This window comes from Callorhinus ursinus, unplaced genomic scaffold (genome assembly GCF_003265705.2).
Source record: "Callorhinus ursinus isolate GAN/ISIS: 27379988/994484 unplaced genomic scaffold, GSC_fseal_2.0 scaffold31, whole genome shotgun sequence".
NCBI lineage: Eukaryota > Metazoa > Chordata > Mammalia > Carnivora > Otariidae > Callorhinus > Callorhinus ursinus.
Window position 1 is genome coordinate 15,656,700 of NW_027397093.1, and position 26,412 is coordinate 15,683,111.

Here is a 26,412-nt window from a genome sequence, read left to right on the forward strand (position 1 = left end):
GGGTTTTAAAATATTTTTATTTGCAAAAATAAAAATAAAACTAATCTGAATCAGGTTCCTTCTTCTTCCTTCTTGTCCCTTTTGAGTGAGTCCCAGGCTCTGTTCTGTCTTTGCCATGCTCCATTTGTTGTGTCAACCACTCTTTTTCTAGCTGTTTCAGCACATCTGCAGTGAGGAGGCCTTGCTGCACCAATCTGGAAGCAAGGGATTTCTCTCCCGCATTGGGGCTGGGTGGCTCAGCAGCTTTACTCCCTAACGTTTTGGTGCCACGCACCCTTCTAGCTTGGCCCTTTACAGTTCCCGACAATCGTGACTGGTTCTCTGCTGACAAGCTCTCCAAATTCAACAGCTTATGTGCCTCTGAAATTTTAATCAGTTTGGTGATGTTGTGTACACCGTCTTGGATAATGCCATCTAGTTCTTTCTGGAGGTCTCGAATAAGGCTGGCATCTGGAAACATATCTATAAACCGGTAGCTGGGAAAGAGACATATTATGTTATAACAACAGCTCTTCTCACAGTATTGGACTTATCTCACTGACATAACTCCATCTTGACACTGATTGATCCCAAATACTCTGCTGTTGCAAACTCGTTCCAGTGCGTTTGCTCAACCTTTATTTCAGCACCAGCACACCTGAGGAATATTGTCATTATGAGGGTAGTTCATCACACATATCTTAAGTGATTCCGATATGCTCCCCCGGTGGGACATGCCCAACCTTTGAAAATCACTGACTTAGCACAGTACCCTTAAAATATTAATATACAAGTGAATCACCTGGATATTTTGCTGAAATGCAGTCTGATTAAGTCTGGGATGGGCCTGATATTCTCTAGTTCTAACAAGCTCCCGGGTGATGCCAATGCTTTGGGTCCAGGGACCACCCTTTGTATACCAAGGATCTAGTAAACCTTCTCACCTACCTATCTTAACTAGAATCATAAGTCCCTCAGTCATTTTTAGAATGGGTATAAACAAGGCTCAACAGCCAAAATGGACAAAAAATATAACATAGAACAACACCCTGCAAAAATGTTTCTAGCTTAAGAGCAAAAGACCATATTCATAAAATCTTTGATTTCCTCTATTACTTAGAAAAATGAGAGTACATAAAGGAAAAATTTGATACCTTAGCCACAGGTAAAGATCCAAGACATCATGGACAGCTTCTAGATCCATGAGGTCTTTAATATTCTTAGGTGGAAGTATTGGCCATTTAATGTATCTGCGTAACCATGAGAATGTCAGTGGTTCATTCCTGCTATACTGCCTGGCAAACTGAAAGAGAAGAAAAGAATTTGGTAAAAGAATCAAAATTCACTTACGTCTGCAATTAGAAAAAGAAAACACAACAAAACATTAACTGTGGTTATGTTTCAATAAGCAGGCTGGTATCTTTCATTCTTTATACTTTTCTATATTTTTTTAGAACATGTAATATTTATAAAGATACTTTTAAGGAAAAAAAGGGGGAGGGGGTTTTCTTCATTTTCCAAAACCAGGGCAATAATATGTGCATCAGAAGTTGTACAAGAACGAACTTTCCAGAGCCTAAGTCTGTTAACTTTTATGAATATTAATGTTCTAAGTTCTGGATAGACATCAAAGACTCTCATTTCTATCCCTTCACGCAAAAGTCCTATAACTACAAATATGAGCTGTATCTTGTTAGTGTCCTCTCTTATCATAAAGAAACCCTTTGGGGTGGCTTGGTGCAAGGTTGCATATGAGTCAATCAAACTGGTAAAGAGACTCCGCCTCTTCACTCGGCTGTATTGTTTTGGCCAAGCCACCACTCTATGCTTCAGTTTCCTCATCAGTACCATAAGACCACCACACCTCCTTCTGGAACCAGAGGACACTGTTGGAGAATGTGCTTGGAAAACCAGGCTTCTCCCACTCCCCAACAATGCTAGGCAGGATTATGCATCAGACCACAACCATATGAGACCTCTAGAGCAAGAGTTTAAAATCTTTAGCTTCAAGAATAAGCTGATTTCAAATGGTTCATTTCCTGATTAGGGAAAATTCTCTCTAAATGTTTAACCTAAGCAAGGTCAATACTTCAGAGAGTCAAGGCAGTTTTAGAACAATTGTGGTTAAATAATGTTATGATTTGGGGCGCCTGGGTGGCTCAGTCGATTAAGCGTCTGCCTTTGGCTCAGGTCATGATCCCAGAGTCCTGGGATCGAGTCCCATGTTGGGCTTTCTGCTTAGCAGGGAGCCTGCTTCTCCCCCTCCCTCTGCCTGCCGTTCCACCTGCCTGTGCTCTCATTCTCTGTCAAATAAATAAATAAAATCTTAGACAAAAATGTTACGATTTTATTAAATTCAGTTGTGCATTCTAAGCTAAATAAATGCCAAACAGGATAGCCATGAAGGATGGAAATCTGACCATACTAACCTGCTAAAGCAGGAAAGCCAAACTCAATTTCTCTTACAAAGACAGTGGCTTTAATATTTGTGGCCACAAACTATGGAAACCCAGTATGTAAAAGAGCTAAGTATGGAGCTGCCCAGAGAAGAGAAGGGAGAGACGCCTATCAGATACCTCCATCCAGCAGCCAGCCCTAAAGGAGCTCCCCAGAACACTGATTCCAAACAACTATCCCGGGGGGCATCAGAGGCCATCAATGGCATTGAGTTCTTTTATAGTTCAGTAATAATGGTGATCAAGAAAAAAGGAAGGGCGCCTGGGTGGCTCAGTTCATTAAGCGTCTGCCTTCGGCTCAGGTCATGATCCCAGGGTGCTGGGATCAAGCCCCGCATCGGGCTCCCTGCTCCGAGGGAAGCCTGCTTCTCCCTCTCCCACTCCCCCTGCTTGTGTTCCCTCTCTCACTGTCTCTCTCTCTCTCTCTATTAAATAAATAAATAAAATATTTGAAAAAAAAAAAAGGAAAAATCTCTAAATTTCACATGCTAACCAACAACAGAACATATAAGCAGCTGTTGGCCTGTACCATTCCAGACTTCTTACTCCTTAGTAAAATGCTGCTTCATTAGAATAGCTGTTTGAAGGATGGTATAAATGGGGTCGGGGCCATGAATTCACGCTCCATCCAGGTCAGTTTATACCATTTGAGACTTTGTTCCATAAACTTCAATCTTATGCTAACTAACTCTCCCATAAATGTCAGCTCTAAGAAACGTATCTTCTAGGTAAATACCTGGACGTGCAATACCTCTAAGACATATTAACGGGAAAAGAAAAAGGCAAGTTGCAGAATAATTCATCATAACATTTATGGGAAAACACACCCACACAACAAAACTAGAATTTCTGTATGTACACATATGTAGGCAAGCACAACGGAAGAGGTCTGCAATGACACAAACTGTTAACTACAGCACTGTCAAAGACTGGGATTGGGGGTGGTAACCCAATTTAACCTATCCGGAGTGTTTTAATTTGTGCAGCGAGAAAGCATTTATGTATTATTTATGTGATTTCAAAGTAATTTAGAACATAACCTAGAAACAGAGTTGGTAGGAACACAGCTAGTTCGCAGAATGCTGAGTTCCAGAGAGAAGACAGTGGTGAGACTCTAAGTCCGGGAAGGGCTCAAAGAGGAGGCCTGTGGGGTTTAGTGTGATGGAACTCCAGGCAGAGGCAACGGGGGAGAGGCAAGGGCGCTACAAGGTGAGAGGACATGGCAGGGGGCTGGAAGTTTAGCTTCCACTGCCCTTCCCTGCCCCCCTTGTCTGGGTGCATCCTGTGCTCCTCAGAAGGCAGAGGTTTGCATCCCTATGCAAATGAATGAAAAAAAAAAGGGGGGGGCTGGAAGCTTGGCACCAAACTCATAGAAGACAGCAACCCCTGGCTCGGTGCCTTATAATTAGGAAAACCGAATACCATTGCCACAGCTAACCCTTACTCCCCTTCTCCTTCCAAAAACTATTAACCAATGCCATTAAGAAAGAAGTGTATCGGAGCGCCTGGTTGGCTCAATTGGTAGAGCATGTGACTTTTTTTTTTTTTTTTAAGATTTTATTTGTCAGAAAGAGAGAGCGAGCACACAAGAGCATGCGCACAAGCAGGGGGAGCGGCAGGCAGAAGGAGAAGCAAGTTCCCCACTGAGCAAGGAGCCCAATATGGGACTCAATCCCAGGACCCTGGGGCCGTGACCCGAGCCAAAGGCAGGTATCCAACCAACAGAGCCACCCAGACGTCCCAGAGCATGTGACTCTTGATCTCAGGGCTGTGAGTTCACATCCCACGTTGGGCATGGAGTCTACTTAAAATAAATAAACAAATATTAAAAAGCAGACCCCCCAAAAAAAAGAAATTAAAAAAAAAGAAGTGTATCATTAAGCAAAGAACCCCCTCGAAAAAAAATTAGTTGTTTTTGTTTTAGCTTCTTCACAAAGGCTACCATATAAACCCAAATACAAAGCAACAGTTCCCCATTATCCCAAAAAATTGCCTGTAAGAAAAAAAGAGCCACTTTATAGTTAACTTCTTATATAGTATCCCATATCAAAAGATACTCTCCAAGGGCACCTGGGTGGCTCAGTTAACGGTTAAGTGACTGCCTTCAGCCCAGGTCATGTTCCCAGTGTGCCAGGATCGAGTCCTGCATCAGACTCCCTGCTCAGCAGGGAGCCTGCTTCTCCCTCTGACCCTTACCCCCTTCATGGTCTCTCTCTCTCTCTCTCTCTCTCAAATAAATAAGATCTTCAAAAAAAAAGAAAGAAAGAAAGAAAGATACTCTCCAATTGTTTTAATCTGAATAACAAAATATTGTTTGGGGAAATGCACGGACTTGAAACAACTCAAAATATAAAGACAAAGGCTCACCTGTAACAGTGAAGAACAGACAAAGGGCTGCTTCTTGTTGATAGGAGCTGTGCAGAAAACATACCTCACTCGTAGACTTAATGGAATATGTTGGATCAACTCTGCAGAAAATTTAAAATCATCCATGTTGCAGACAAAATACTGCCCATCAACTTGTGAAAAATCTACAAAAATATCCTGGGGGGAGGGGGGGAAATAAATTACTGGACTGCCTAAGCGGGCATGAATAAAGAACTCAAGTCTACAAAGGACAATCTCTTTAAATCTGTAACAGTCTTCTAGAAAGGCCTGCTTAATTCACTGCCTTCCCAAGCTAAAAGACCTCCCCCATAGCCTCCCCAACCTGAAATACTCAGAAAATTCCTCAGGACAAAAGGCCCAGAAGATTTTCAGAGAACATTTTTTTCACTTTCAAGATAAACTTCACAAGTAGCAATGTCACAAAAACAGACTATCCACTGATGCCCAGGAGGTTAATTAATAATTGTCTGACATATCAACATTTTTAGAAAAGAAACTTTAGATTTTAGAAGAGATTTAAAAAGTGACTTCTTACTTACAATGAGATTAGAAAGTGTTGTATCAGGGAGATGGTAGGCAAACATTTCAATCTGCTCAGCAGTTGGATGAAGACCGGCTGCCTTTAGTAAAAAAAAAAACAACTGTAAGTTTTCTTCTATTTTTTAAGATGTTATTTTTTAAATAATTTTTATTGTTATGTTAATCACCATACATTACATCATTAGTTTTTGATGTAGTGTTCCATGATTCATTGTTTGTGCATAACACCCAGTGCTCCACGCAGAATGTGCCCTCTTTAATACCCATCACCAGGCTAACCCATCCCCCCAAGATGTTATTTATTTGATAGAGAGAGACAGCAAGAGAGGGAACAGTAGTAGAAGGAGGAGCTGGGAGAGGGAGAAGCAGGCTCCCCGCTGAACAGGGACCCCCGATGCGGGGCTCGATCCCAGGACCCTGGGATCATGACCTGAGCCGAAGACAGACACTTAATGACTGAGCCACCCAGGCGTCCCAAGTTTTCTTCTTTTTAAAGGACAACTTTTCTTAAGTTATTTCAAAATAAAGTCCTATATTAGGCTAAGCTCTCGCCAAACGAGTTAAATGACAAGAATTTGAGTAAAAAAGAAAAAAGCAACATCACTTTCCCATTTATTACCAATTAAGAAAGCTGATGAGATGATTTAGTAAAACTAACCAATTATACCCAACTGAGTAATTAGTCATTCTTTCGAATACATCTTAGTTATACTCCTAAAATCTATGATGATCTGATAAGAGTACCAAAACTGCTTTCCAGGGTCTCAATTATCTTCACTGAACAAAAATGAACAAGGAAAACCCAACTGCTTTAGCCAAGGCAATAAAACTGACAGACAAATACAGGAAAGAATGCCTAAACTGGAGGCCAGTGATCTCTTCAACTGTATTCCAGTATTAATAAATGCCTACAGGTAAGGATATGCAGAGAGAAAGGGAATGGGAAAGAAAAAGAGCAAAGGATGAATGGAGGAAAGAAGAGATGAATCACAGGAGGGAGAAGGAGTATGAGCACAGGAAATCAGGCGCACAGGAGAAAAGTGGGAGTGTGTCATCATCAACTGCACTTTTAACAAAAGCTGCAGAAATTAGTTCAACCACAGCTTTCCTCCAGGAATGCTTCCTTGCATCATCTCATTTCTATTCCCCTTCACCAGAGCCACTGAAAAATGTGAAGAGCCACATTAATTTATAAGTGAATTTTCCAAGCAACTTAAATTGTAACAGTTGGTTTAAAATACATACGCTGCTGCCTCATTAACTGCACTAACCAAAATTGAATCTTGTCCTTACTGGCTCAAAGCTGTATTGCTTAGTACTGTTTTTGCCCCACACTCAAGGGTTTCTTCTACATTCAAGCTTCTCATAATTTTTCGGTCTGCTGACATAGCTGTGTGTCCACCTGAAGCAAATATACCCCCACCCCACCCATCGCTAGACTACAGGAAGAACTAAAGGAAAATCAGGTTCATTAAACTTGTTCCCTCTGGATCTTTCACTTGCACCCCATTCTCTGATGAAGGGGTCCCTATGCCACTCCAAAGCAGTAAAGTAGAGCTTTCTTAACATGATTTTCATGGCACAAAACTTTCTTTTGCTTATTTCTGTTTCCAGGTATCAGAAGAGTCTAGAAGATAGGTGAAGAAAGGAATGACTGTCCTCCACAGAGAAGTAATTAACACGGTACACCTTACCTTTATAGGCTCCACATGCCTATTCAAAATTTCCTTCAATAAACTGAGGTCTTCTCGATTCATTGTTGTCACTTCTCCTTCTTTATATTTTGAACTGAACCTACCAGCTCTGCCAGCAATCTGCAAGGCCTGAGAGGTGGTAATTGGTTCTATTTCTTTCTCTCCCTTTTCATTGACAGTGGGTTTTATAAGGGAGTAAAATATAATTCTTCTTATGCTCCTGAAATAGAAATAAAAGTACTCGCTCAGACTGCTGAATAAAAAACTCTCCATCATTTTGGGTCATTGTAGAAATGCTCACTGCAATTCTAGTTTAGGCCTGCTTACAATCTTGTCCACTGTTTACAAAATAAGGAAAAGAGGTTTGTTAGTAATTCTTTTTCTTCCCATTAGTTATTTTTTAACAAATGAGTAAATTTACTAAAAATCATTAAGTTGTACATTTACAAGGGGTAAACTGTGGAGTACGTAAATTATCCTTCAATAAGGTACAGAAAATAACTTTCCTTTTTAAGATTCTATTTATTTATTTATTTGAGAGAGAGCAAGAGCACGAGCAGGGGGAGGAGCAGAGGGAGAGGGCCAAGCAGACTCCGTTCTGAGTACAGAGCCTGACTCAGGGCTCAATCCCAAGACCCTGAGATCATGACCTGAGTTGAAATCAAGAGTCAGACACAACCGACTGAGCCACCCAGGCACCCTGAAAATAAACTTTTTTTTTTTTTTTTAAACAAATAAACCACATAAAGTGCTCTCAGACTGCTTTTAAAAGTTGGCTGCTATCCCTGGGTGGCTCAGTGGGTTAAGTGTCAGACTCCTGATTTCACCTCAGGTCATGATCTCAGGGTTGTGAGATCGAGGCCCGTGGAGAGCTCTGTGCTCAGCAGGGAGTCTGAGTGAGAGTCTCTCTCCTTCTCCCTCTACCCCTCCCCTCTCACATGGTCTAACAAAAAAACAGAACAAAAACAAAAGTTGGCTGCTATTAACAGCTTTGAATAGTTCTTTAATTCATAATTATTTATGCCTTGATTACCCAGAGAGGAATATTTAGACATAAAACCTAATGGATAGTCCCACATTCAAAATGGGCACTCACACACTTGCTGAGGAACTGAAAATACAGTAGAATAACATAACAGGTTAGTGGTAGGGAGTATCACTCAAAACTCCTAGTGCTGTGTGCTATTTTCTTTTTATTCCCTCAAGAGATGTAAACAAGATAAATCTCAGATTCTCCTAAACCTAAATGTTTGGCCATTCTATTGCCAATTAGAAAAAATTTAACTGCCATCAAACCCATTGAATATCCATGATTATTAAGAACAAATTACTTACAAATTAAGTCCCATGCCAATTGCATCTGTAGCAACCAGGATTTTGCATGGATCATCAGGATCATTAAACTTTTTTGCTTGAGCAAGTTTGGTCCCTAAAATAAGAAGAGTTTATGTTAGTTCAGCATTCTCAATCTGCCACATCACACCAAGTATATCTTGGAACCCTTCACCTCTTACTCTCCATTTTTATCAGTAAAACTCTTATTGTTTCTGGGTCCCTGGGTGGCTCAGTCGGTTAAGCGTCCAACTCCTGATTTCAACTCAGGTCATGATCTCAGGGTCCTGGGATCGAGCCCGCAATGGGCTCCACGCTGAGCTTAGAGCCTGCTTGGGATTCTCTCTCTCCCTCTCCCTCTGCTCCCCCCACCCCACTCACACTCGCTCTCTCTCTCTCTAGGAAAAAAAAAAGAGAGAGAGAGAGATTTCAGGACTACAACTTCAACACAATTACCAAGCTCATATTTCACATTTTAATATTTTTGTTTTGTTTTGTTTTTAGAGAGAGAGAGAGCCAGGAGGGGTAGAAGGAGAGGAAGAGAAAGAATCCTAAGCAGGCTCCACGCCCAGCACAGAGCCCACCATGGGGCTCGATCTCACAACCCTGAGATCATGACCTGAGCCAAAATCAAGTGCCAGATGCCTAACTGACTGACACACCCAGGTGCCCCTTTAATGACTTTCTTTAAGAAAATCATCAACTCAACATTTAAAATACAGTCCAACATAGCAGCAAGAACTATGAATTTAAAAACTTCTATCCCTACCAAGATGAACCAGAGAAATTATTTTATACGACCCACAATAAATTATTAATGTATCAAGCAAGTTAATTCAATATCTTTTACTGCATTTTCTATACACGGCTCGACATAAATGGCAAAAATAAGAGACTTCATATCCTTGTCATGATGAAAGCCAATAATTACCAGGTGGGAGACTGCCATATATAACAGCTGACTCCAATCCCCGAATTTCAATCTGTCGACTCACAGAATAAATATCATTCTTGCTAAAACAGACAATGCAGTCCCCAGGCCGAAGGTTGTCTAATGATTCTAATGCCTGATCCAGCACGGAAATGGGGGTAAGCCTCTTATACTTTCGAACCTACAATAAAGACATGATATTGTAAAATAACACATTTAACTTCTTATGACTAATAACTAAGTGAAAAACTTGCAATGAAACGTAGCTTAAAAACTGGGGCCCCTGGGTGGCTCAGCTAAGCATCTGCCTTTGGCTCAGGTCATGATCCCAGGATGCTGGGATCGAGCCCTGCATCAGGCTCCCTGCTCAACGGGGAATGTGGGGGGTGGGGGGGTGGTGTCTGCTTTTCCCTCATCCTCTGTCCCTCCTCCCAGCTTGTGTTGTCTCTAAATGAATAAATAAAATAAATAAATAAAATCTTAACAAAAAAAGTAACTTACAAGTTCCAACATTTTTCAAAGGAAAATACAGAAAAACATTAATTTCCTTTTATAAATGTTACCATCAGTTCTCATTGGTATTTCTAAATCCATAAAATGTCATACAGCATTTCACAAATTTTCAAAGCACTTTCATATATATTCAATTTTCATGGCAACTTGGTAACTTCAGAATGCTTATTAACTATTAGTTCCATTTTATGAAAAAGTAAAATAGAGCCCATAGAAAAGATCAGGTCTGATAAGGATTCTTTCCGTTCTGGCCTTCTGTGATTTGCCTAAGAATGAAAAGCTAATAAAAGCAAAGCCTAGAAACCCAGAATTTCTTCCACTACAATTCCAGCCTCTCCCTGAAAGCTGAACACAAAACTAATGGGCCCATTTTTAAACATGTCTTCATCTTACTCAAGAACTATAGTAAAAAACAAAACAAAACGTAGGATTAAAAGGAAACCAGTTACTTTCTATCCTGTGAATTTCAGAAAGGGATACGAACTATCTCTAGCAGTTAGATGTATATCAAAGGTCCTAATACCGGACATCTAAGGCTCAGAAAACCATGAACTTTTGCTAAGCCTCAAACTTCGAACATTCCTGACTTAGTTAATTCTAAAGAGATCTGCTCAAACTCCAAAAGATTTTGTCAAGAAAAGATGAAAAGTCTCCTGTACTTTTGGAAGGCTTAGGGTATGATGGCAATTCTGCCAGGATTTCGGATCATGATATTCAACCAAGTATGTATGATCTAGTCAACTGAGAAAATGAAGCATTCTTTTTAGTTAAGTTCTGATTTTGCCACTACGTGGGACCTACGAAGCCAATGCTGGGGTACTCTAGGCTATTTGCTACGCCAATAGCGTAGCTTGAGACAAAGCCTATAATCTAGTACCTCTACTTCCTCCCCAGTCGTGTACATAAGCTCAGTAACCAGGTCAATAGCCGCAGATTCTCCACACAAATGGACTTCTTCAGCACAGAGTCCTGTTAAATGCAAAATCAGTTTTTTAAAGATATGAAATTAGACATGTAATACCTTATATAGCAAAAATACTTTAAGTTTGCTTACCTATTGCTTTACAACTTTACCAAGTGTTTTCATCAATATTATCTCTTTGATGGAAACCTCAAATTTACAACATTCTAGTGGGCAAAGATTCTATTTTTATGAATCTCAGAGTTTTTAAACTGCTTTGGCCAAGGTTTTGAGTCTATTAGAGGGTGAAACCAGCCAGGACTAGAACCTCGCATTCTGATGGTTAGCACTGAATCTCATACTTGCATTTTTCAAATTAGGCTCCACGGAATCACTAAGGTGCCGCAGAGGCTGAGGGCTGGAGGGTAAATGAAACTCCAAGCTCCTTACCACTGAGCAGATCCACTGTCATCTATTTTAAAACGCAGACTTTAATGTATACACTTTGTTTGAAGGAGTTCAGCTATTTGTTTTTAAATTTGAAAACACCTGCCCTACAACACGTTGATCAAAAAATCCACTCCAGGGGCGTCTGGGTGGCTCAGTCGGTTAAGCGTCTGCCTTCGGCTCAGGTCATGATCTCAGGGTCCTGGGATTGAGCCCCACATCGGGCTCCCTGCTCCGCGGGGAGTCTGCTTCTCCCTCTCCCTCTGCCTGCCGCTCTGCCTACTTGTGCTCTCTATCTCTCTGTCAAATAAACAAATAAATTCTAAAAAAAAAAAAAAAAAAAACCACTCCAATATCAAGCAATGGAAATGTTCATTCATGTCCACGGATTTCAACAACGCCTATCCTAAAGAAATAACTAAATAAATAAATGAAAAGCTATGGCCACAAAAATTTTTACTGTAGCACTATCAGTAACAGGAAAAAATGTTCAACTCTATGGAAAAAAAATAGTGCAGCTCTTCAATGAAGAATATGCAGTATTAATATGTGGTGTGAAAAAAAGTCTATGAAACAAGAAAACTGAAAAAAAAAAGCAAGATACAAAATAATTCACAAAATACCGTATTTCCAAGGAAAAAAAGATTGGCATGAAAACACCAAAATGTTAATCCTGGTTGTATAAAGATGGCAAGATTTGAACATTTTAACTTTAATTAACTGGTTAAGCTAACTTTATAGTAAGAAAACTGGACTTTCCATTATTAAAATAATATTTAGGAAATAACTCACACTAGGCTGACTTTTTTGTTTGATTTGTGTCAAAAAGAGAGGATCCTAATGACTCTATTTGGCAATGTGAAGCAGAGAAATGCATCTCCGTGCAGATGTCACAAAGCACAGGTCTTAGCATTCAGGCCACCAACCTAGAAGTGCTCTGGTCCAGGCCCATCCTCTGGCTGGATCTTTGATCATCTGAATTTCATCAATCACGGCCACTTCATCTACAATAAGAGGTTATCGTGAGCAATACAATCTACTTAAATAGTGTCATGAACAAATTATAGCACCACAACTCAAGCTTTCGTCACCGCCATCATCACCATCGTCACTCACTAAGCACTTCTTTTCTGGCAGGTTTGTTCTAAGTGCTTTATTTACAATTATATCTCATTTAATCCTGACAACAAGCCTATACAATAAGTATCATAGCTATTTTACAGAAGAATTAACTAAGGCCCAGAGAAGTTAAGTCACTGGCCCAAGGTTACACAGCATGTGCAGTTAATAAGTGTTAAGATCGAAAAACATGACATTCAAACCCAGGCCATCTAGCATGTAGTAGGTCCTTTTGTCCTGTTCTCTGCAATCTCAGAGGCAGCCTGGAGACTCTGCTTAATAAGAACTAACACACCCAGGGGCGCCTGGGCAGCTCTGTCGGTTGAGTGTCCGACTCTCGATTTCAGCTCAGGGTCATGATCTCGGGGTCATGGAATCAAGCCCTGCATAGGGCTCCACACTCAGCGGGTAGTCTGCTTCAGATTCTCTCTCTCCCTCTCCCTCTACCCCTCCCCGTGCTTGTGCATGCATGCACACGCTCTCTAAAGTAAACACATAAACCTTTAAAAAAAAAAAAAAAAAAGAACACACCCACAGGGTAGTAAAAAAGAGAAAGTATCTATACTTCCAGGAACAAGGAGGAGACAGACAGCCTTGCTATAAAGGAAGGTTCTCTATCACAGGAACCCAGACAGATGCCAGGAGGAGAAAGTGGAAGAGCAAGAGTCATTCCTGAGCTCCAGCTCATTCTTAGGGGTTTTAGGCTCATCACTATGGCAAAAATTAGTACCTCATTTTATTTTCTAATGCCAAAATGCTTTTGACCATATTATTTTATTAAGTCATATAAATTATATTTTAATTTTCTTCCTCAAATACCAAGGAGTTGAGAAAAGCACATTTAAAAAAAATTAATATGCCCACAACAACATTTAGGAAACAAAAGCAAGCACACTTTATACTGAAAAACCGTCAGATTAAAAATCACTTATTGCAATTGGGTACATACAAACAAGATTAGAAAAAAGGGGACAGAAGAGGGAATTTTGATTTATAAATTTCTGTGCTATCTAAATTTTTACAATGTATTACTTTTGTAATAAACTCATCTTTTAAAAACTATCCATTTACTCAGAAAAATTAAAATGAAAAAAGCTAACTGAAGTACATAATACCTATTTAACTATACATACCCACAATGCACACATAAGTATATGCATACACAACACAAACACAGAAGAAATCTGGAAAATACACACCACACGGTTAACACCTGTTGATTCTAGATGGGTAGAATTGAGAGGTTGTAGGTTTTCTTCTCTTTGCATTTATTTTTATATTTTCTATAATGAACATATGATTGCTTACTGGTAAGAAGAAATTAATTTTTATTTAAAATATTGTCAAAACTACTTAATTAGAAGTTCACTGAAGTGTTACATATAATAGTGAAAAACTTTATTTTTTTAAGATTTGACTTATTCATTTGAGAGAGAGAGAGAACACGAGCAGGAGGGCAGAGGGAGAGGGAGAAGCAGGCTCCCTGCTGAGCAGGGAGCCGGGACACGGGGCTCAATCCCAGGACTCCAAGATCATGACCCAAGCCGAAGACAGGCACTTAATGGACTTGAGCCACCCAGGCACCCATTAGTAAAAAACTTAAACAACCTAAATATTCTTTAGTAGGGGAGGGAATGAATTTTAGTCATAAGATGGAATTTTAGTCATAAGTTTAAATGAATAAACTTGATATATATATTTATGATATATACGATAAACATGCGATATGATACACGTAAAACAAGACTAGATCTAAAAACATGTTGTACAGAATAAAAAGCAAGTTGTGGAACAATAATACAATATGGTAATCACGTCAATGTTTTTAAAATACACAATCTAGGGGCGCCTGGCTGGCTCAGTTGGAAGAGCCACGACTCTTGATCTTGGGGTTGGGAGTTTGAGCCCCACGTTGAGTGTAAATAAACTTCATTTTTTTTTAAAAGATTTTATTTATTTATGTTAAAGAGAGCAAGAGAGAGCACAAGGCAGGGGTGGAGGAGAAGCAGATTCCCCGCTGAGCAGGGAACCCAACATGGGCTCTACCCCAGGACCCTGGGATCATGACCTGAGCTGAAGGGAGGCACTTAACTGACTGAGCCACCCAGATGCCCCGTAATAAATAAACTTTAAAAAAAATTTTGGGGCACCTGCGTGGCTCAGTTGGTTAAGCATCTGACTCTTGATTTTGGCTCAGGTCATGATCTCAGGGTCCGTGCTCAGTGGGGAGTCTGTTTTCCCTCTCCCTCCCCCTGCTCACACACACTCTCTCTCTCAAATAAACAAATCTTTAAAAAAAAATTCTTAAAATAAATAAATTTTATTTATTTATTTTATACGTATCAGTGATATGAAAAAAGACAGGAAAGATATATACCAAATACTTGATAGCAGTTGGATCAAAAGAGGAATTGAATCGGGGAGTGGTACAAAGGAAATATCATACTTGTTAACATTTTAGATCCTTGGAGAGAAAAAGGGAAAGGAACATTGAAAAGCAAACACCATAGAGTTTCGCATTTATCAGCGGTGGTGAGCAGTGGGTATCTGTTGTCCTACTCATCTCAATTAAATATTTTTTTTACAATAAAAACACATTTCATCTGTTCATCTGTATTTTCAAATAAAAAAATTACTAAACCATAGTGTTTTAAATGGCATGTACATACAAGGAGTTGTAACACTGCACATCTCAACTGTACAAGCAACATGGGCAGCCTGTTTCCCATCTGGCTCTATGGTCACACGCTCTTCCCCTGTTACCAAGTCACATGGAACACCCTAGGATGACAAAAAGAAATCTGGAGTTATCACCACCTTTAAAATGACAGAAAAAGAAGTTTTGGATGTTTGAGTATTTTCGCCATTACCATCAAATTTATTCCCAATCCTGTAAAGAAAATTTTTATGAAAAATAAAAGTGGCTCGCTTACATAACCTACACAAACTTGGAAACATCTCAAAATTCTCACGTAACACAAACATGAGAAATTGTAGCGGTTTCGCTTTTTAACTTTGTATGTTTCTGTACTATTTTGGTTTATTAAAATAAAATGAACATGGATTTCTATATTCAAGAAGAGTATTATAAATAATATCTAAGAACGTAAAGACCTCCTAATAGAATTCCTTGAGAAGGAGCAGCATTAATAGTATGGTGTAACAGTTTACCCAGGACTGAGGGGCTCCTCAGGACGAAGGGCTTCAGGTGCTAAATCTGGGAAAGTACAGGCAATCCAGGCTAGTCTCCCTAGAGGCCTGAACTCATCATGAAGAAACATCTGATATATCCAAACTGAGTGACAGTTTACAACACAAATGACCGGTAGTTTTCCAAATGTTAAAGTTATGAAAGATAAAAGAAGGTTCCTGAGGAATTGTCCCAGATTAATGGAAACTAGAGACATGATAACAAAATAGAGTGTTGAGACTCTGGACAGAATCCTAAGGAGTTGGAAGAGAGTGGTGGTGGTGTTATCGACAACTGGCAATTTAAATATAGATTGTGGATTAAGTAATAGTATTCTATCAATATTAAATACCCTGCTTTCGAGAAATACCATATGGTTATGTCAAAGAAAGTCTTTGTTCTGAGGAAATACTTTCTTTTTTATTTATGGATAAGGAGGCAGGATGTATGTCAAATTACACAAGTCATCCAGAACAAAAAATAGAGAATGCAAATTATCTTCCCAAACCTGTTCATCTCACATTATAAAGTCATAATAAGACAATGAACCAGAACGTGGCCCGTTTAGTGAAACAATGCCTCAGACGACAGGGCGTTCAGTCCTTTACAGGTCTAAACAAGTGGCTTCAGTCTTTATCATTAGTTCTAGTTCATAGCATCAGAGGTCTAATTGAAAAAAAAGGTAAGTTAAATACCATAACAGAGTAGGTTAACTCTGAGGAAGCAAAGGAGGGCCTCGGAGGGAGTTTCAACTTTATCAATAGTTTATTTCTTAAAAAAATAAATAAAACAAGAAGTATGGCGAAATGTTAGAATCCGATGGGAGTTGGACTCTTGAGTGGACTCAAGTTATTTGCATGTAATTCTCTGCATTTCTCTGTATTGGTGAAATATTCTGTGATACTGTATTTCATTCATTCCAATACACTTTTCACATTTTAGTATCTCTGAAATCAGGAGGTAGCCTAATGGCAGGTCAGAGTTCAGTTGGCAGCTTCTTTTTCTTTGCCAGTTGTACATAAAATAATCGTACATCTTACAAAGTACAATGAACTATAGCAATTTTTATTAGTGGTAAATTACTACATATGCCCTTTCCCACCTTCCACCTTCACCCTGCCCAGCCCTCCCAAATTAACAAGAAAAAGAGCAAATATTTGGTAATATACTGACAGCAGCATTACTCTTTTCGAAGATCTCATGTGCCAGTAATTTTAAAGGGCCACAATACACTCCAGATTTTGCTGACAAGTATTTCTGGATTGCATGATAAGTCTTTCCACTGTTTGTGGGGCCTGAATGGAATATTATCTTCCGCCGTATGGCTCTGGCTTCTGGGTACCTAAAACATAAGTAGGTAAACAGCTTATTCCCATTAACCTGAAAATCCATCCTGGCAAAGGTATCAACTGAAAATTATTCCAATGAAACATCCTGTTAATATTCACTTGACAGGATCTTTTGGGAAACTAAATAAAATGAGGAGTTTCAGATCCACAGTAAAATAATGATTTTTGGGGCACCTGGGTGGCTTGGTCAGTTAAGCTTCTGCCTTTGGATCAGGTCATGATCCCAGGATCCTGGGATCGAGCCCCACGTCGGGCTCTCTGCTCAGTGGGGAGCCTGCTTCTCCCTTTCCCTCTACCTGCCACTCCCCCTGCTTGTGCTCACTTGCTCTTGCACTCTCTCTCTGCCAAATAAATAAAAAAAATTTAAAAATACTGTTTTCCAAGATTGGCATTTACTAACTAGAGGACAGAAAAATCTAAATGCAAATTAATTTCTTGGGTATTTTTGCCATTGTACAAGTCCCTTCTCTTCAAGAGTTACTTACAGTAAGTTTAAACTGCTATCAGCTCCACAGATATGTTGACATCATTTCCACACCTCTAAATACATGACCCTATAAGTAAATATTCCTAGGTTTCTGAATTTCAACATATATAATATAATGACTGAGTCTTCTGTCTCCAGCCATGAGGAATGGTACGGGACTTGCCCTCCCACCACAAACAAGTACAAAACTGGACAAAACACATGCCACAGCTGCTTGAGGACATAAACAACAGGCAGTGTAGGACTACAGCCCTGAAACAAAGGAACACTTGAGATGAGTCCTACTGCACTCCCGTAGAGCACAGGGAGGTGGAACCCAAACAAAGTATGACAGTCCCAATGAGCTGAGCAGTAGAGATCAAAGTCAGAGATGCTAAAGCAGGTGGGATTTAAAGGGCATAGTGTGGAAGACAAGAAAGGGTTCAGTGGAGGAGGTGCCTTGAAGTCTATGTGAGACTTCCCTTGGGTCCCTGGCCAAGGGCTGGGCTGCACATGTGCAAGGTCTAGCAGAAAGCAGCTTGCTAAGGGTTTTAGCAGAAAGAGGTGGCAAAGCCCTAGATGTTGGGTGCTCCAGCCACAATGGCGATAGTGGTGAGAGAGCTCATTAACACCCAGGCATTTAGCTGACACTAGAAAGGCCATACTTTAATTGTGAGGTCGACACCCTAAAGTAAGGGCTACTCTAATTTGTCCTAGTAAAACCTACTACCTAGCTTGATCAGAATCAAGGGCAGACACCAGAATTAACTGCCTGTTTTTCTAGGGGAAACAACTCCTAGACTCCTTATGATTTATCATCCAGCCTACAATAAAAAAATGTAATGATCACTAATCTCCCAAGATTAGAAACTAATATCAAATCCACAAGTAAAGAAACTAACCAGTTCGGTGGTATCCTCAAGTCACTGATTTTACGAAGGTCATCCTTACATTCCAACACAGGAAATATCTGTTTCGCGTGTCTCAAGAAAAATGGAAATAAATCATCCACATGAGCTGAAAAATAGAACACTGCATTAACAGGTGCAATCTACATGTTATCCATAACCAGACTTAGCGAAACTTTCCTTCTTAGCAAGGTAGTCAAGGGAAGATTGCCAGGATAAAAAGAAAAATTCTGGAGCAAGGAACTCTATCCTTTTCTCAGATCCTGCTCTGTCTTATGTTTTCTTTTTAATTTCACTTATATTTTCTAGGAAAATAGCAAATTGGCTGTCAACCACCATGTTCTACTCTTCCGATAAAAACAGGTGAAGATCAGCATTGGTGAAAGTTAAACTAAAGAACCTGGAAATATACATTAGCAAGAAGACCTATGGTTACTGAAGAGAAATGCAGGTACAAACACTTTACATATAGAAAATATAACCAAAGCCAAACTGCCGATGGGAACACAACAGTGATGTTCTTACATTTTTTCTTTTCTCGCAAAAACTCTGTCCTGACATGAGGGAGAAAAAAAGTCAGTGGCAGAAACAAATGGAATCCGCCACATGCTGATTCTATCTTCTGTGAGAGTTCACTTCACTATGGCCTATACATAACACATAGCGGAGAGCAGAAGGTGATAGATCAAGACCCCAGTCTTCCTCCAGTCTAAGATATATGGTGGATTTGATGACTAGCTCAAGGATCCACTGATGAAGCAAATGACCTAGAAGGCCTCCTATGAAAGCATACCATTATTTACAGACAGTGTGAATAGGGCCCACTCTATAACAAACAAGCTCTGAACAGAGAAATAGACATGAAGCATGGGAAGAAATACAAAGTATGCTCAACACATTTTAAAAGAGATTTTTAAAAATCTCTAAACACTTACCTGCACTGAAGCAAATATCATTCAAAATAATGTGAATGTCCACATCCAGAGAATGAGACTGCATGATATAATTTCTAAAGCTGACGAAAGCTTGATGGAAGAGACGAGCTGTGGGAAACACAAAACCAAAATAGGTAAGGCTTAGTTTTCATTTCATTTCTCATTTAAAAGGTACATATACACATTACAACTAACTCATCAAAGTGTCCTCTGTCTTTGGGGGCAGAGGGGGGCCCTACAGCTGGTTTATTATGATCTGGCCTAATAAATTTCACTAAATCCTAGCACCACACGAAGGAAAAATTAACACACAGTTCCTTTGCTGTGTGTCCGGCTCACCGGGTGCATCTTGCCAAACTCCTGTCAAGACAGAAGCAAAGGTCAGGGACATCCTCCAGACAACACGTATGTACTTGTTTCCTGGGCACACGAGGTCTCACACAAGAATGACAAAGCTGTAATCTATGAAGTAATAAAATATCTCTAATGGAAATGCTATTAGCCTTACCATCGAGTCCATAATCAGCACCCAGTTTCTGAATTTCTTTCCTCTTGTAAAACTTGTCTAAGATCTTCTTTACTTCATCTGAAAGACAGATGTGCTTAACATTGGATTTCTAGATGGAGAAATGCCCAAAGAACAAAGAAACTTGAAGTCATAACACTCAAGGCAACAGCTTACTCAGTGTTTCAAGTATTTAAAGGTTTTAGTTGATCACGTGCTCTTTATGGTTTAATAGTGCAACAGAGTGTCTAGAAAAATTATAAATTCAAATAATTCAAATAAATTCCTGTTATACTGCAGAGGAATAAGCAAGGTGCCAGAGGATTAGACATTGCCCTTAGCCTCCATCAGGCCACTCTCACATGACCATATTCTGTTTCATTTACTTACAACCTTTCTAAACATCTAATAGTGAACAGTTAAAAGGTATCTAGAAAGAAAACCAGTACTGCAAGGACCAGATCACCATGCTTTTACTCAAATGACTAAAGAGGTCAGGGATGATCTTTAGTTTGAAGATGATGATTTTAAGAACAGACTACACTTATTTTGTTCTAGATGGCATAACTACAGTCAGTGGGAAGTGAGGGATGCAGATTTCAGTGGAATTTATACAAGAACTTCTAACAGAACAGTGGAAAGGGGCTGCCTCAAAAAAGTGCCAGCTCCTTGTCACTGTAAGTACTCAAGCAAGGCTGAGAAGACTGTATATTTCAAGGGTGATGGAGGGGAGGATGAGTCAGATGTCTGCCGAAGCAACATGCCAGTATGAATCAATAATTTCATAAGTGAAAATATTTGAATCAATCAAGCTGCAATTGTATTAACACTGTACATATTAAATACCAGTGCATTATTCCAGGGATAAAAGTTCTACTGATCCAGCCACACACACTGTATTTCTGGGAAGACAGGCCAAAATGGAGGATAGTCTTTGCCCAAGAAACACAGAAAGGCCAAGTGGCCTGTATTTTTACCTCCTGCACAAGTACCAACCGCATTTTCATGCAATGACAATACACACAATACTTAATGAAGAAATTAAGCCTGAATAAAGCATCCCACTAATAAAAATTTGTTTTGCATAATGAGGAATTTTAAAATCAGTGGCTTAGGCACTAGATTTGCCCACAATGAAATGTGAGATACCTACATGTATATCACTTATCACCGGCAGCTATCCTGATATTTCTGGGTATCTGTGACTTTGAACCCAGTGGGGGCGATCATCTCTTTCCATCAATAGTGGAAAAATCAGTGACAAATAAAAGACTGGAAAAAAGCACATACAACTGCTTGGGGAAGTTCTGCAGAACTATAGACTCCATACAAACTGAAGACCTCACATTTGTTTAGAATTAACCCATTTTCAATATTAGGCAGCCATCAAAAGGAATGAGATCTCGCCATTTGCAATGACGTGGATGGAACTGGAGGGTGTTATGCTGAGTGAAATAAGTCAATCAGAGAAAGACATGTATCATATGACCTCACTGATATGAGGAATTCTTAATCTCAGGAAACAAACGGAGGGTTGCTGGAGTGGTGGGGGGTGGGAGGGACAGGGTGGCTGGGTGATAGACATTGGGGAGGCTATGTGCTATGGTGAGCGCTGTGAATCGTGCAAGACTGTTGAATCACAGATCTGTACCTCTGAAACAAATAATGCAATATATGTTAATGAAAAAAAAAAAGAAGAGAGCAGGAGGGGAAGAATGAAGGGGGGGAATCGGAGGGAGAGACGAACCATGAGAGACGATGGACTCTGAAAAACAAACTGAGGTTTCTAGAGAGGAGGGGGGTGGGGGGATGGGTTAGCCTGGTGATGGGTATTAAAGAGGGCACGTTCTGCATGGAGAACTGGGTGTTATGCACAAACAATGAATCATGGAACACTACATCACAAACTAATGATGTCATGTATGGTGATTAACATAACAATTAAAAAATTTTTAAGAAAAAAATAAAAAATAAAACAATAATAAAATAATTAATGAATTTTTAAAAATAAAAAAATAGAAAAAAGAATTAACCCATTTTCCATAACTAACACTCCAGTGTTACGCAAGAATCAAGATACTCAAGGATACTCAAGCATAAGGTTTCCTGTGCTAAGTGAAAGATGCTAGTCAAGAAAGACCATATCCTGTGTGATATTATTTATATGAAATATCATAATGTGAATTAGTGGTTGCCATGGGCTGGGTGAAGGGAAGTGGGGATAGAGGAATGTAGAGTGACTACTACTAGGTATGGGATTTCTTTTGGGGTTCATGAAAATGTTCTAAAATTAAGATTATGGTGGTAGTCGTACAACCCTGCAAACATACCATTACACTTTAAATGGATGAATTTTATGGCATATATGTTACTTTTTAAAGCTGTTGTAAAAAAAAAAAGAATATTACCTACACAAAAATCTCTGTATCAACACTTTATCTAAAAGCACACTCCAAATCCACTACCAATTTTTTAAAAGAAAACTGCAAAAAAAATTAATGGAAATACCACTAAATATTTTTTAATTTACTACAAAAGTATATGAAAACATAAGTTTTGCTTTTCATAAAAATTAAGCTTTAGGGGCGCCTGGGTGGCTCAGTCAGTTAAGCATCTGCCTTCGGCTCAGATCAGGATCCCAGGGTCCTGGGATCGAGCCCCACATCGGGCTCCCTGCTCCGCGGGAAGCCTGCTTCTCCCTCTCCCACTGCCCCTGCTTGTGTTCCCTCTCTCGCTGTGTCTCTCTCTGTCAAATAAATAAATAGAATCTTTTTTAAAAAAATTAAGCTGTAAAAGTTTCACTATTCTTAACAGAATGACCTGATTTTTTATCACAATTACTTCTCATTAAAATTAACAGTGATTACGGGCGCCTGGGTGGCTCAGTTGGTTAAGCGACTGCCTTCAGCTCAGGTCATGATCCTGGAGTCCCACATCGGCCTCCCCGCTCAGTAGGGAGTCTGCTTCTCCCTCTGACCCTCTCCCCTCTCATGCTCTCTCTCATTCTCTCTCTCAAATAAATAAAATCTTTAGTCCACATTGGGCTCCCTGCTCAGCAGGGAGTCTGCTTCTCCCTCTAACCACCCCCCTCATGTGCTCTCTCTCTCTCTCTCAAATAAATAAATAAATAAAATCTTTTAAAAAAATTTAAAAAATAAAATAAAATAAAATTAACAGTGATTAAAGGAGACACCCTCTGGATTTCAGCCACAGTAGAAATGACTCAGTCACTACAACTTTCACCAGGTAACATACAGCTTTCTTCCAGCCTCCTGCAACGGGAGCCTGGGAGCCTGGGATTTAATATGGCTAAAGTGGGACTCAGCTACATTTGCTAAAATTAAGAGGCCCACTATAAACTCTAAGCCAGCTGCATCCTTTTAAATGGTTACATTTTCTTTTGAAGAAAAAACAAAAATGTTCAAGATAGTCCATCAGGACTTCTAAAATGTGAATCTACCTCACCTGTTACACAAAGTAACAGTCCACTTGAAGAACAAAGCAGCCATTAGCAATATTTTAATTCTCTCGTTTCACTGTAAGCATCCATCATTAAAGAGAATCCCACTTCAGGACACCAAAGCTACAGCTCACTCGAGGGCTGGAGAAGCAGATGGAAAAGTACACAACTCAACCTCTCTTCATAACAGAGCTGGAAAGGCCAAAGCCACAGTGGAAATGCAGGTGGAGAGAAGTGATCAGAATAGGTTAGAAAATCTCTAGGATCCATAAAGGAAAAGCAGCATCATTCCTTAGCGGTGGCATTTAGCTCCTTTCCCTCTACTATTACAACTAGTATCACTACCATTGTCACTGAATATGAAGATGTGCGGGAATATTGTTCTAGTAGTGGCCAGAACTCATGCTGAACCTTTTTTTTTTCCTTTCCAAGTTTTTATTTAAATTCCAGTTAGGCAACATACAGTATAAAATAAGTTTCAGATGTAGAACATGCTGAACCTTTCATATCATCACAAAGGGAATGAAAAACCCTAGATTTGCTCCAAGGGTAACTACTGCAGCAGACAGGTGCATCAGACCAAATGCCTCAGACCCTTCTGCCTCGCTCTCAGGTGACAGGTGTGACATCGGCACTGAGACGGAGGAGCCTCACCTATCCTCTACATCCCCAAACGTGTCCGTGCCTGATATCCTGCATTAAATTACAATTTTATTAAGCCTCTGCTCCTTCATAAGGTCCCTCCTGCAACCATGATTCTCATCCAGAAAGCTAGATGTGCTCTGAACAGAAAAGTGTCACCTAACGTCTATACAGGGACTGTCCCCATAATCTTGACCCCCTTAGCATTATACCCGAATTCCCTACTTCATCAAGTGGTATGCCTGAACAAATCAGTCCAAGTTTTGACAAGCTTCCCCCAAACTCTGACTCCAGTTCACTCTACTAATAGGGAGGCGAGGGGCTTCAACCCTCTTGCAACAGCTCTACAAATTCAAGTTCCAATGTGCATCTACCCATCTTCCACTACTAGAATCTATAAGGAAACTACCACACAACCTGCCTCAATTAATCTGATACTCTCCCTGGGAGTGACAACTGCTAATAAAATCCACCAAGAATATTATTTTTTTGCTGCCACCTCCTGTAAACAAGCCAGTGATTAATCAAAAGGAGGGGCGCCTGGGTGGCTCAGTGGTTAAGCGTCTGCTTTCAGCTCAGGTCATGATCCCAGGGTCCTGGGATCGAGTCCCTCATCAGGCTCCCTGCTCAGCGGGAAGCCTGCTTCTCCCTCTTGTGTTCCTCCCCCTGCTTGTGTTCCCTCTCTCGCTGTGTCTCTCTCTGTCAAATAAGTAAATAAATAAAATCTTTAAAAAACAAAAATCAAAAGAAGATCATGCTCTGCTGGTACATCTGCCACCCGTGGTCAGCCAGGGCTCACGTAGCTGATCTCAATGTCTGGATGCTACTACTTTCCTCCTTTGCTGCTCCACTTGAGACTGCCCAAAGCTTCCAGCCTAGTCACCTTTCCCAGAAAGAGGAGGGCTACTCTGCCATCAAAGGTAATTGTACTTCATTGCTAGAACTTCCAAACACTTAAAAATTCATAGTAGTGCCCAAAGTTCTTAAAAATACTATTCTGGTGGAACCAGCTGATTCTAAGTAGAAATATGTATAAGGAATTTTACACCAGCTATTATAGCCTAAAGGAAAAAAGTCCTTGTTGATACACTAACCCAAAAATACATTATTTTATTAAATCCTCACATCAACCTAGATTTATAGGTAGGGTAGATTATTTGGGCTTCTAGGGGAATAGTATTCCCAGTTTCCATGTATCAGATTCTTACTGCAGGGTGTCAACCCAACTTTTATTGTTTTGTTGTTTTGGTTTTTTTTAATTTGACAGAGAGAGAGCGTGCGCACAAGTAGGCAGAGTGGCACACAGAGGGAGGAGAAGCAGGCTCCCCACCAAGCAGAAAGCCCAATGCGGGGCTCAATCCCAGGACCCTGGGATTATGACTCGAGCCGAAGGCAGATGCTTAACCGACTGAGCCAGCCAGGCGCCCCGACAACCCAACTTTTAATTCCATTTCTCAAATGGCAAATGTGTTTAGTACAAATAATGTTAGTTTACATTTGTTCATCCCTTTACATTTTTCAAAGTGCTTTTCCTAACATGTTCTGATGATTTTCACAATCCAGAGATGCAGGCAGAGAAAATATTATGCTCATGTTACCAGCTAGGAAATGGACAAAAGGTAAGTAAATTGTAAATCAGACCAGTAACTTAAGTGCTGCGTGACTATCACAAATATGCACCATCTTTCTACTCGCCGTCAATCTACATTCACATGGCTAAATTCATTATAATCAACCTAGAAATATAGATAGGTAGATATTCAGCACCTACTGTGTGACTACAACAGTGTTTGGTATATAGTAGACATACAAATAAGTTTTTGGCAAATAATACAATATATGTTTAAAAAAAAAAAGCAGGAGGGGAAGAATGAAAGGGGGGAAATTGGACGGGGAGATGAACCATGAGAGACGATATTACTTATATGATGGTTTAAACCATTCCGAGAGGAGCGCAGTGAAAGGGAAAAGACCACTTCTGGGGCGGCATATTAAAAGATTCAGTAAAACGCAGTCCCAAGCCTTGAGGGGCTCACAAACCAGCGCGACAGGCAGACAATGACAGGCACGATGACAGCGCTCGAGGGGACCGCGGGTCTCCAGGGGAACAGGGTGCAGCGTCCTCGCGGCCACGCATCGACCCCGCAGACACCCCCGCAGCCCTCACTAGCTCCCGCACTCACTCTTATCCAGAGGGCGGGTTAGCTCGGCCCCGACGTCGCCATCCGCGCTGGGGCCCTGCGGTTTCACAGTCAGAGGCACGAACAAGGACGTGTTCGGGGCTTTAGGACCTCCTGAGGCCGAAGAGGAGGAGGAGGCCAAGGCAACGGTAGACACACGCCCCAGAGCCCCAGGCAGGGGTTCACCGCGGGCGCGAAGGACAGAGCAGACAGCTGCCCGGTGGCCAGCCCAGCGCCCCGCCGGGAGCCGAGCCCACAACAGGACACACCGGGGGAAGGACATCGAGGCCACAAGCCCTAAAGGAGGCTGGCTGCAGCGGCCTGGGACTTGGCGGTAGACAATGACGCGTCCCGCCAGCGCCTACTGTTCAGAAAGCCCCAGACCGAGCAGGGGAGCTGCCCAGGATAACGCCCGATCAAAAAAAAAAAAGGTAGTGTCGTGAGATTGCTCATAAAGAAGAGGAAAAGCTTAGAAAT

General features: G+C 40.5%; 1 protein-coding gene across 2 annotated transcripts; it reads right to left on the minus strand.

The window, feature by feature from the left end:
* On the minus strand, positions 1-26,412 carry SUPV3L1 (Suv3 like RNA helicase). Of its 2 annotated transcripts, XM_025850308.2 has the most exons (15): positions 25,939-26,412; positions 19,657-19,734; positions 19,149-19,256; positions 18,208-18,322; positions 16,664-16,832; positions 14,970-15,081; positions 12,108-12,185; positions 10,711-10,802; positions 9,321-9,501; positions 8,393-8,486; positions 7,058-7,277; positions 5,363-5,443; positions 4,803-4,979; positions 1,134-1,282; positions 1-476 (listed from the first exon to the last, which is right to left on the minus strand). In XM_025850308.2, the coding sequence occupies exons 1-15, from the start codon at positions 26,216-26,218 to the stop codon at positions 41-43; spliced, it is 2,370 nt and encodes a 789-aa protein (XP_025706093.1). In that variant the 5' UTR covers positions 26,219-26,412; the 3' UTR covers positions 1-40. The 2 variants fall into 2 exon arrangements, with proteins under 2 accessions (XP_025706093.1, XP_073735008.1); XM_073878907.1 differs by lacking the exons at positions 14,970-15,081; positions 16,664-16,832; positions 18,208-18,322; ... (1 more) ...; positions 19,657-19,734; positions 25,939-26,412 and adding an exon at positions 13,500-14,917.